The sequence below is a fragment of the Antechinus flavipes genome, chromosome 4 (assembly GCF_016432865.1).
Source record: "Antechinus flavipes isolate AdamAnt ecotype Samford, QLD, Australia chromosome 4, AdamAnt_v2, whole genome shotgun sequence".
Lineage (NCBI taxonomy): Eukaryota > Metazoa > Chordata > Mammalia > Dasyuromorphia > Dasyuridae > Antechinus > Antechinus flavipes.
In genome coordinates, this window is record NC_067401.1 from 46,057,070 (window position 1) to 46,069,407 (window position 12,338).

A 12,338-nucleotide genomic window follows, 5' to 3' on the forward strand; every position below is an offset into this window, starting at 1 on the left:
CTCAGAGCCCCTGCCACAGTTCCTAGGAGTTTCAGGATAAGGGAAGAAAGAATGATACTCCATCCTTTCTCTGATGAGGATTCGTTTCAAAGAGCTATTCAGGAACACCCTGATGCTATAAATCTGAGCAACAAAAGGAGATTAAATTCCCTCCAATGAAGGCATTGAGACCGAAGCCACATTATCCAAACACTTCCCGTGCCTTCTAGATTCAGGGTCACTTTGGTTTCATTCCTGGCTTGAGGATGTACCTGGTCAAAAGTTCATTTCTGCTGATATGTGGGAAGTCAAAATAAAGCAGATAATTTGTTCAGGCCCAGAGCTATGTGGGAATGATTACGCCTGGGAGAAGAAAAGCCCTTTTCATGAATTCTATTGATAACCAAGTCACTTACCCAGCAAGGTGACCTCCACTCCAGCTGGTTCAGACATCTTCTCAGCCACCTTCTGCCAGGTCCTGTTATGCCTAAGTGCCCAGAGGGCCACATGGCAGAAATAGTAGCCAGAGTTCTCTTTGTTAGCATCTCGCACTAGCAGGCGGTACGAGTGCATATCCACACGATTTAAGGTAACTGTCAATGGGCTGCGTACCACAGAATTATGGTCCATGCTTGCCAAAATGTGTGCATCTGGCAAAGAACTGTCAGGTGCCTTGCTAAAGTACCATGTGATTTCAGCCTGGATATCATCCTTCTGATCAGTGGCGATGCTGCAGGTAAGATCCAGATCATTTCCTTCAGTCACGGATACATTATTCTTGGTAACAGTGGCTCTTAAGGCTTAAAAATTAAAAACAATATTGAGAAATCCTGATAAATCAGATAATTCAAACCTCAGATTAATTTATTTTTAGATGCCTTTAAAAATACTTTTTATTTCATTATTTCCGAATAATATGCAAAAAACAATTTAACACTCATTTTTTAAAAATTTGAGTCCCAAATTCTTTTCCTCCTTCCTCTCCCCACTCCTTGCAAAGGAAAGCAAGAGAATTTTAAAATTCTTCTTAACGTAATTGAGGGACTTCAGAAGTATTTCAAAATATCTGTTGAATAAAATGAATAAAATAAAACCTTTTACTCCTTTATGAGACTTAGCTTTAAAAAAAAAAAAATCTTTAAAGACAAAGATCAAATTACCTCCTCCAACTCAGGGAAAATATAGACCATAACTTTGGCAATTTTAGAGATGTAGAACAACCTAGGATCAGCTGGGATTATACATTATTCTGAGAAGTGATGCTCTTTCCAGCGCAAAGAACAGAATTCAGAGGAAAGGGGCCAAAATGGTGAGAAGCCAGATGACTTTCCTCCTAAGTCTTCAATGGTGTGACTTTATAACAAGGTTACTTCCAAAAACATTAGACTTACCCACATACAAATCAAATATAAAAACAGATTATAAAATTCTATACAAATAATTTTTATAACTTAAGTCAGATCCATTTCATTAGTGAGGCTGATCAAGAGCTGACTGTATTTGGATATAATATTTCAGGTATCTTGTTTTATCCAACAGCAGACCCACCGATGGAGTTTCCACTATTTGCTTCCCAAGCTTTCCACTTAGTGATACTTTAATTTATTTTTTAAAAAAGAAGCTGAACATCTGTAATCTAAGTACAACAACACTCAGCTTACTGATGATGATCTGGAAACAATTATACAGATGAAAAATAACTGTTCCCAAGAGGTTAATGGCTCAGCAAATCCCTAAGGTTCTCTGGCAAGAGTTATTCAGTGGTAACAGCTGTACCCAATAAGGAGGACAAAATGAGGTTGGTGCCCAGTTTGGGGGAGGGAAAGAATGCTAACCCCAAAAGCTCAAGCCCTCCCTAGTGAATGACTTTCATTTGAATCTAAATAAAACCTCAAATACATTTCAAACAAGCTTTTCAGGGCCATTTTAAAGTCCATTTAGGACGAGAAGCAAGTCTTAGTGTTAGAGAAAGGAAATGTTATAGCTTGTTTCCAGTTTCTGGATAGAAATACATAATATATGTGTGTGTGTATATATATTATATATATATGTGTGTGTGTGTATGTATATGTATGTGTGAATATATAAATCTACACATATGTGTATATGTGTATGTGTATATATATATATATATATATATATATATATATATGTACCTTCTCTCTGACACACTATTTAAAGGGTTTAAATGAAGTTTAAGGAAGTCTTACAATTTGGAACAGATGAAAACCTCCAATTTTCCCCACCCCATTTTATGGTTATACTCCCCCCCATACATTATGCAAGGGAACGGGCACATATAATATATAAGTGTATATAATACTTACTAAATACCAGGTACTCTATTATATGTTTTCATAAACATTACCTCATAACAACTCAGGGAGGTAGGTGTTTGCTATTATTATCCCCATTTTGCAGATGAGGAATGGAGGCAAATAGATTTAAGTAAATTGCCCAGAATCACACAGCTAGTAAGTGTTTACAATTGGATTTGAACTCAGGACTTCCTGACTTCAGACCACATTGGAGGCCCTTGATAAATATTTCTTAACTAATATTATCTCTACCCCAGCTTTAATCTTTAGTTACTCCCAGTCTACTGGTTCTCTCACTGCTATGTACAAACACTCAAGTCTTACATGTTTTTTCTAAAAGAGGGCAGGTTCTCTCCACCATGGGGGAGAATTCTCTCCCCCATCAAAGATCCTCTGGGTCTATCCACTGAGTCACCAGCTGCCTCTAATCATTTAAGAATCTCTTGCCACCAAAGATAGTCTATGACAGAGAGCAACATAGGGCAGAGCCTTGTGAAATGCAGCAGGGACAGTCTTGGTTCAGACAAGCATGTGCAAATTTCTTGCCAGACCCTCCTTTAACCCTATCACATTCTACTGTGTTTCAGATTTATTTGTGTACATGTAGGTCTCCTCATGTTGAGATCGACCGAGCCCACACAATCCTTCCACCCCAGCACCTAGCCCTTGCTCATCACACTTAGTAACTGCTGAAGGCAAAAGTCTTAATATTATTGCGACACTTTTATTAATTCAATAGAAAACTTCTGCCATAGCTCATATAGATAGGAATAAGAAAATTTATGGTGCTACAGCTTTAAAATCACAACTATAATTTCTTTTAACTATAAGACATAAACCCATATTTATGTTGTTTTTCAACCACACAGTGACTTCTATTTCCCCTTGAATTTTCTCTTCTGTAAACTGGCTACAGAGCAGAATCACTACTGCCAAAGGATGGGGAGCACACGCTTATTTCTTGCTTTGTCACAGAATCTTTCATGGGGGAGAAAATTCATAGAAGATGAATACTTAGGAAGAACCTACCCTCTTTTAGAAAAATCGTGGAAATATATTGTACTTAAGATATACTTTAACATGTTTAACATGTATGAGACTGCCTACCATCTAGGGAAGGGGATGCAGGGAGGGAAAGAAAAAGTTGGAACAGAAGTGATTGCAAGGGATATGTTGAAAAATTACCCATGCATATGTTCTGTCAATAAAAAGCTATAATGAAAAAGAAAGAAAAGAAAGAAAAGACAGAAAGACAAAGACAGAAAGAAAGACAGAAAGAAAGAAAGACAGACAGACAGACAGAAAGAAAGAAAGAAAGAAAGAAAGAAAAAAGAAAGAAAGAAAGAAAGAAAGAAAGAAAGAAGGAAAGAAAGAAAGAAAATATGGAAGACTTGACTGTTTGTACATAACAGGGAAAAAACCAGTAGACTGGGAGTAACTAAAGATTAAAGTTGGAGTAGAGATATTTATCAGTCAACAAATATTTATCAAGGGCCAATTTGCCAAGCACTCTGCTAAACAGTGAGGGATAAAAAGAAAACAAAACTACGGTCCCTTTCTCATCATTATACCAAGAACCAAGAGGCAACAGGGAAACACTAGAATTTCTTGAACAGGGGATGATATAGTCATATCTGCACTTTAGGAAAATGACTTTTGACATAAGTGGAAGACAGATTGGAGGGAGGAGAGACTTGAAGGCAGAGAAATTGGGAGTAATCTGCTAGAGAGTATGGGAGAGGACTGATCTATGTGAAAAAGAAGATGGCATAGGTTTCTAGAGAAAGTCAATCCACAGATGGTAAGGTCATAACTATTAAGGAAATCAGCATCATGTCTTTATTTTAATTTTTTTTCCCTTTAAATCTCAGCTTCTAAAACTGTGGGTTGTCTAAATGTGGAAGTTGCGAAATTATGATTTATTATGAACAAATGTTTGATTTGTAAATCTTTTTAATATAATTATATGCCAGAATCATGTAAAAATTTCTCAGGTGAAAAGGGGTTGCAAGGAAAAAATTTAAGATGCCTTGCTTTAAATAAAATAAAATAAAGGAAGACTCGGCAGTAGAATGTCACCAACAGTTTAAGGACATTTCTCCTGCTTTTCATTAGTCTATCATATTGATTCAACTATGGAGCACATTAACTATATCCACTACCCCAACTCTTATAGAATCTAAATGTTATATTTTTCTTTTTTCTTTTTTGCTGAGGCAATTGGGGTTAAGTGACTTGCCCAGGGTCACACAGCTAGGAAGAGTTAAGTGTCTGAGGCCAGATTTGAACTCCGGTCCTCCTGACTTCACTGTGCCATTCAGCTGCCCCTATAACTTACATTTTTCAATGTACTTGTATAATAGAATTTCAGTTGCAAAAGATATCAAGGATATTTGGACAAGAATCTTCTCTTCCAAAATGCTAGACAAACAGTCAACCAGCTTTTGCACAAATACCTCTAAGTATGGAGAACTCTCTACCTCCTAAAGAAACCCATTCCATTTTTTTTTTTAAAGAGAGATCTGTTAGGAAAAATTTCCTGTGTTTCCAGCCAAGTCTGTGTCTGTGCTGATCCTATCACTCACTACCATTTGTGTTCTGCTAAACAGAAGATGACTAATCCCTCTGCCATTTGACAGCCTTGCAAATAAAGACAATTGTTACGTGCTCCCTAAGTCTTCCCTTATCTAGGTTAAGCGTCCCTCGTTCTTTCAGTTAGCCTACCACAGAGGAATGATATCCTTATCACCCTATTTGTTCTCATGAGAAAAAGTCCAGCTTTTCCAGGTTTTTCCTAAAATGTGCCCAGAACTGAACTCAGTAATTCATCTGTGTTTTGCCTGAGGAGGAGGACATTTTGAATTCTCACCAGTAGGCCTCCATGAAAGTAAAGTGAGATCACATCAGCACCTTTGGCTGTAAATGTCAACCACCATCTTTTTCCCCTCCAAAAAGATTTCATCTTAGAATCAGGTGGAGGTCTCATATCTGGACATCACCAACTTCTGCTACTTCCAAATCCAATGGCTACAGTGTGAAAAGACACTGCAGAGAGAATGCTGGATCTGGAATTGGATTGTATGGGTTCAAATTAGCCATTGTCACTTCTTGCATGGGTGACCAATCTCTCTGAGCTTCAGCTTCGTTTTTTATAAAATGAAAGGGTTGAACAGAAAGGTCCCTGAGACGTCTTCCTATTCTAAATCTCTGATCTATGAACACTTTAAAATTTAATCTTTATTAATATTTTCTCTACTTTAAGTCTACATAAACATCAAAACCATAAATCACACCCTGACTTGTAGCATTTGCTGATTTCCAAGGTGTAAATGTTCACACTGAAAAGTTCACAGTTGGAATGTATGAGCCAGAATAAGTTGGCTGCAGCAAACACACCCTTGCCCTGTCTTAGTACAATTGTTCCTCTAAAGGAAATGTCTTAGAATAACAGAATTCAATATTTGGAAAGGCCTTAAAAACTTATCTAGTCCAATCCCCTGCCATTCTCACTAATTTTCCATTGGAACGTAGGCTCCTTGAGAGTTGGGATAATTGCATTCTTAGTATTTGTATCCCCAGTACCAAAGACAGGGCCTGGTAAGGAGGAGACACTTCCATAATTAATGACTGACTCATACTGTCTTCAATCCTCTGCTCTCTAAATCTGAACAATATGGCCCTCATGCTTAAGAAAAGAAAAATAAGTGATTTCATTTATATTTTTTATTTTTATTTATTTATTTTGCTGAGGTAATTGGAATTAAGTGACTTGTCCAGGATCACCCGGCCAGGAAGTGTTACGTGTCTGAGACCAGATTTGAACTCAGGTCTCCTGACTTCAGGACTGATGCTCTATCCACTGCATCAACTAACTGCCCCATTCTTACCTCATTTAAAAAAATGTTCCAAGGTGCCATTAGTGGCAAACCATACTACTTAAATCTCTATAGCACCAAGGTAGCTATATGCCACAGGGAGCATCCACCATCTTGAAATAAGAGACCATTATGTGTAGAGGCTCATGCTGAACATCAGTAGAGGCCATATAGGAAAATAAAGAAATAATTTTTGGCCGGAGGAACTCCCAGTCGGAAGAGGAAAGCTTATTTGTAAGAACCTAAGACAAGCCTGGGCAAATCTATGTAATGTGAGAGGTTAGTGGGACAGTCATTCATGAGAATCCAAAAAGATCTGAAATCTAAGGAAGTTAGGATACAAACATAGAAAGGAATGAATTCCACAAACTCAAGATGATCATTATTATTTAAAAAACCTTTAGTAAATCCAAGCTCTCCTGATGGCAAGGCACTGTGCTGAGAATCAGACCAAGAGACAAACTATCCTACAAACTAATCTGAGTAGAAATTCAAATGACATAGCAAAGAGGGAACATGAGCTTTGAAAGAGTATGAAAACAAACAAAATATGTTAAAGAGAGAGAACTCCCAGTGTGGAAAATTCTTTCACTAAAACCAATCACTACCCATCTACCTATAAATTAGTACATAAGCCTAAGTTGCCTAAGACAAATGTTAAGTGACTTCCCCAGAATTATAAGCCTAGTAAGAGTCAGAATCAGGATCTGAAACTACATCTTCATAATTTTAAGCCCAATATGCTGTCCATGACATCATGCTGCCTTTACTTAAGTAGTATTACAATAAATAAAACAAGGTTACATCTCTACCACTGGAGAGCAGAGTAAAGATCCTACTAGAACCTTTATTTAAGGTAGATTCCTAAGCCAGCCACCATTTCATTTGCCATCTGGACATACTCCTTTGGATTTTTATATCATGTCCCCTTGCCTGGTACCTTCCCTCTCCCCCTTTTCAGTTTCCTTCTTCTTGTCTTCCTCCATTAGACTGTAAGCTCCTTAAGGACAGGAAATGTTTATTTTTTTTTCATATTTGTATGGCCACCACTTAGCATTAGGTATTTCTGTATCATTTAAATACAATAGAAGTGGATATAGTTATGGAAAAGCCAGCCAGGAGTCAGGAATTTCCTGTTAAAATGAAAAAGGCCTCATCAATTTGGAAGCACCTAAACAAATCATGGCTCATGAATGTAACAGAGCATCGTTACTCTTTAAGAAATGATGAATAGAGGGAATACAGAGAAGTATGGGAAGACTTATAGAAACTATCATAGAGTGAATTAAACAGATCAGGAAAAATATGACAGTAGTAAAGTAAATGGGAACAGCAAAAAAAACAAAAAAACAAAAAAACAAGTAACAAAACCAGTGTGATGATTATAAAGAACAAGATTGGTGTTAAAGAAATGAAAATATATACCTCCCTCTCTTATTTGCAGAGGTGAGAAGCTATGGGTATGGAAGCTCCCAGATACTGTCAGACTCAGTTAATGTGATTGTTATTTCTGTGATGGATTTGGCTCTTCTCAACAATGAGGTGATTCAAGGCAGTTCCAATAGGCTTGGGATGGAAAATGCCATCTGCATCCAGAGAGAGAACTATGGTGACTGAATATGGATCAAAGCAGAGTATTTTCACCTTTTTTGTTGTTATTTGTTTCTTCCTCATGATTTTTTCCCTTCTGTTCTAATTTTTCTTGCACAACATGACAAATATGGAAATATGTTTAAAAGAATTGCACTTATTTAACCTATATCAGATTACTTGCTCTCTCAGAAATTTAGAACACAAAGTTTGAATATTAAAAACTATCTTTACGTGTATTTGGAAAAATAAAATGCTACTGAAAACAAAAAAAAAAAATGTGATTGGTGTTTGTTTTTGAACTGTTTTTTCCCATTTCACTTTTTCTTATTCTTTGTTACAGGCAGAAGAGGGAAGAAGAATACATGTGGAAATGAAGGTGATGTAAAAACAAAAGACATGATTAAAAATTAAAAGAAAAAAGAAATGGACTGTGAAGAAGAGTTCAGGAAGAAAAGAGATAATCAAGAGGAGAAAACTACCTTAAGAAATGGAGTTTTCCCTCATTGAAATCTTTGAGCAGAAGTTGGGTAGCTATATATGGGGTTTTACTTTTAGGTATGTTTGTGGAATATATGGTAATCAGTGAGGTCCTGTCCACCTTTGGGATTCTGTTATTTTGAAAATCATCAGAGAAAACTTCGTGGAGGTACAAGTGAGATTCAACCACATGTAATAAGATAACATTCCACTTTAAAAATACATAAAAATCTCTTAAAAGAGTCCATATATTGAGAAGTTTATTGTTCTTTGGGGTATATTTCATATGATGATGAACCTCATTTGTCCCAGATTCCACATTCAAGGAAACAGAAGACTTGGTGGACAGAAACATATAAAAATTTGGGTCCTTAAGGCCATTCCTTACAAGTTACATCTGTTAGTGCTATGGGTATTCACATCTTGTTCCTGTAAATATATACTTTCTTCTATATGGTCCTGATCCAAATAGATGGCACTAAAGAAGAAGGAAGGATCAGAGATTTCCCAGAGAGGCATGTTTTTACCATTCACAAAATAAATGGTACTATTTAGAAACTCTTGATGTCAACTTCCCTGATGTCACATTCAGGCACTGTATTGTATTTACCAATGCCTTGTTTACTAATAAATTAATCCACAAGCAACTTAATAAAGTTATACTATGTTCAGCAACATTTGGATAGGGAACTTTTATATATCTGTTAACATTTTCCCCACTGAATTGGAGAGATCTAATCCGGGACTCTAAGATAGGGAGCCCTAATGAGCCAATCAAGAAAATTAACCTTTATAACCGGCTACTATAATATCCATCACTCTGGAAGCCTCATGGTAGAGTGGAAAGAGCATTAGTTCAGAAGTCTAGAGTATTTAGTTCTCACCTCTACTGTTAACTTAGTTATTGGACCTTGGAAATCATGACCCTTCTCTAAAAATGAAGGGGTTGGACTAAAGGGACTGCCAGATCCCTTTTAACTCCAGGCTTGATTCTATCATACTGTATTTGGCTCTAGATGCCTCACCACGGATTTAAAAAGGCAAAGGAAGAAAGGGGATGTAGTGATGGTAGCTTCCATCATACTCCTTTTCTCTCCCCAAGTCTGGTCAGTTTAAGGGATCACAGGATCGCAGACCCAGAGCTGGAAGGGGTCTCACCTATTTCAATCCCCTCATTCCACACACGAGCTAAAAGAAGCCCAGAAGGGTAGAGCAGGGAGCCTCAAACTTTTAAATAGGGGGCCAGGTCACTGTCCCTCAGACTGTTGAAAGGCCAGACTATAGTAAAAACAAAAACTTTGTTTTGTGGACCTTTAAATAAAGAAACTTTATAGCCCTGGGTGAGGGGGATAAATGTCCTCAGCTGCTGCATCTGGCCCGTGGGCCATAGTTTGAGGACCCCTGAGTTAGAGGGCTTGTCAGAGGTCACATTTTAAGTCTGAACAGCTTCTCATCATGGTCTGGTCTAGGATATGACAAAATACACACAAATACAGACACAGGAAACCCACCTGTTGGCTGGATCGTCACAGTGGCAACATCCACGCTTTTCTCTTGAATTTCTTGCCATTTTCCCTTCTCTCCAATCCACTCACTGACCACACATTTGTAGGTACCCTGGTCAACTGGCAGTACCCGAGACACGGACAGTCGGTAAACATCTTCCCCAATGGTGTCCAGACGCAAATCTCCACTCTTATAGCGGCTTTCATACTGTGGACCAGGATAGAACCTATTCTCATGGGTCCAGGAGAGTATTTTCTGCCTGGCAGGGCCACGGTGAAGCTCCCACATCACAGACAGGTGTGTGTGCTCCAAGGAGACAGAAGAGGCTGAGCAATGGAGTTCAAATGAATCCCCGTCCCTCAGGCGCAAGGAGGAAGCAGGCTGGGATTTTGCGCTCACTTGCAGAGCATCAGTAAGCACTGTTCCGACAAAACAAAGCGGTTAGGAACACCCAGAATCCTATGTAAAAGTACAAGGCCAATTCTGTAAGCACCAGGTACTCTGCTGGGAGTTCCTGGCCAGGAGCTACAGCTGCAGAGGCTCCATCACGGCTCCAACACCAGCTAAGCTGCAGCTAGCTTGCTCCTCTCCCTATTCTCCTTCCCCAAATCAAATACTCCAAACCCTATGCCCCAATTCCCACTACCTCCCTGACTACCCATAGAAGACACCCCATTTATGATGTGGGATCTTATTAGCACATTAAAAAAATAATTCTATTGTGGTTCAGATGAAGTTGAAGGAGTGGATCACAACAATTCTAACCATTTTCAATTCTAATAAATCTTAATTTCTGCTCTTAAAAAGCTTTTTTAAAGAGAATACAGAATGAAATCACAAGCCAGAAGTTTAGGAAAAACTCTGATTCTGAGTTTAGCATTATATTTCCTCTCAATCCAGCCTCCAAACCCAAGAGAGTGGGCAAAAAGGACTTGCTCTAAAGTCAGTGAGAATTCTGCTCCCCTTCACAATTTAACATTGTCTTTGTAGAATGTAAGCTTCTTAAGGACAAAAAATCTCTGGCTTTTGTTTTCATATCCCTGTCACTAAGTAGAGTGCCAGGCACACAATAGGCGATTAATAAATTTTAGCTTGTGATCTAAGTGATCATTGATTGGGATGCATTTATGTATAGCAAATACTACAATTTTCTCTATTCTAATCACTCTCTTTGTCCCTGCTTTCCATATACATATATAAATATATCTTTTTAGTTTTTCTTCTGGACTGGAGGGATAGAAAGAAGGAACTCTAAATTGCTTCCCTTCCAACATCATGAGTCTAACAGAACAAGCTCTTCTGGTTGGTCAACTGGACACCTAGTGATGATTTTTTTCAGAAATGTAAATTTTGTATTTGTATTAAATATTTGTAATTTTTTAAAATTTGTAAATATTTGTAAGGTTTCTTCATGGGATTGTGCATGTAGATGGAAAGAGAGTACCCAAGGAACAGAAAAGGTGGAAATGTTCACCTTGAGCCTTTCATGTTATCCTATCCATTTATTTGCATCCAATTTGAAATCTGGCTATCAGTGGACATTGGTGTTTTCTTTCTGGAAGTCCACCTCTTCCAATTAACTAAAATGAACATTTTCCAAGTCTTCCTTGCCACTCAAGGAGCTCTTCCCATTCCAACTTCAATTCTAGTGCCTTCAATTCATCATCTCCAATTTACCCTATATCTAGCTTATTTGTACAGTGTTATTTCCCCTTCATTAAAGTGTGAGGCAGGTTCTGCTTTTTCTTTTTTTAATATCTCTAGCATTTAGTACAGCATCTAGCGCATGGTGAGCAATTAATCCATACACTATCCCTTTATTTTTTCCTTATTATAATAATTTAGCAGACAACTATGGGTATAAAGGGTCTGGGGTCAAAAGATCTGAGTTCAGATAATTTGACCCAATTCATCACACAATGAATTATTCTTCTTATTCCCATTTTAAAGATGAGGGAACTCGGGCTCTTAAATGTTAAGCCCTCAGCTCTCGCAGCTGGAATTCCCTCGACAGAACGTACCTCTCACTTGCACTGTATCATCATAGTTGCCCTGGACGGTGGCGTCTGTGCTGGGGGTGGAACATTTGTACTGCCCTTGGTCAGCAGCCTGGAGGTTCTTAATGCGCAGCTCGACGGCGTCGTTGCTGATCCGTCTCAGCTGGATCTCCCCTCTCTGCAGCCGCTCCCGATACGGCTGGGCTGTGAACGCCGCCTCCCACGTGCTCACTATCTCCACAAAACGTGGCCCCGAAGAGGAGAAGCTCCAGTCAAAGTTCTGCTCGCTGGGGCCGTCGTAGTCACTGACGTTGCAGGGAATGACCAGCTCCGTACCCTCCACTCGGATGAGGTCCCCAGTGGGGATCTTTACAACGCGCCCCTGGCAAACCGCTGCAATGAGGGAAGCAAAGGCGGACTTTTAGTCCCCGAGGCATCCCAGGGATCAGGGAGACAAGCTTCTGGAGGGTCTTGTCCCTGAATCGAAGAGCCTTTGGAATAGCAAAGGGCCTAAAACCATCCCACTGTGGAGATGTGGACTGCGAGGGCTACAACTACTGAAGACCCAGAAAAGGAAATTCTTGCCATCGGTG

General features: G+C 38.7%; 1 protein-coding gene across 1 annotated transcript in view; it reads right to left on the reverse strand.

Moving 5' to 3' along the window:
• Nucleotides 1–12,338, reverse strand: part of PTGFRN (prostaglandin F2 receptor inhibitor) — a 78,455-nt gene that overhangs the window by 40,529 nt on the left and 25,588 nt on the right. Inside the window, exons 2-4 of the mRNA XM_051992909.1 lie at nt 11,770–12,138; nt 9,754–10,167; nt 396–779 (exon numbers count right to left, since the gene is read on the reverse strand). Coding sequence (XP_051848869.1) covers nt 396–779; nt 9,754–10,167; nt 11,770–12,138 — 1,167 coding nt within the window. The remainder of the gene's footprint in view (nt 1–395; nt 780–9,753; nt 10,168–11,769; nt 12,139–12,338) is intronic.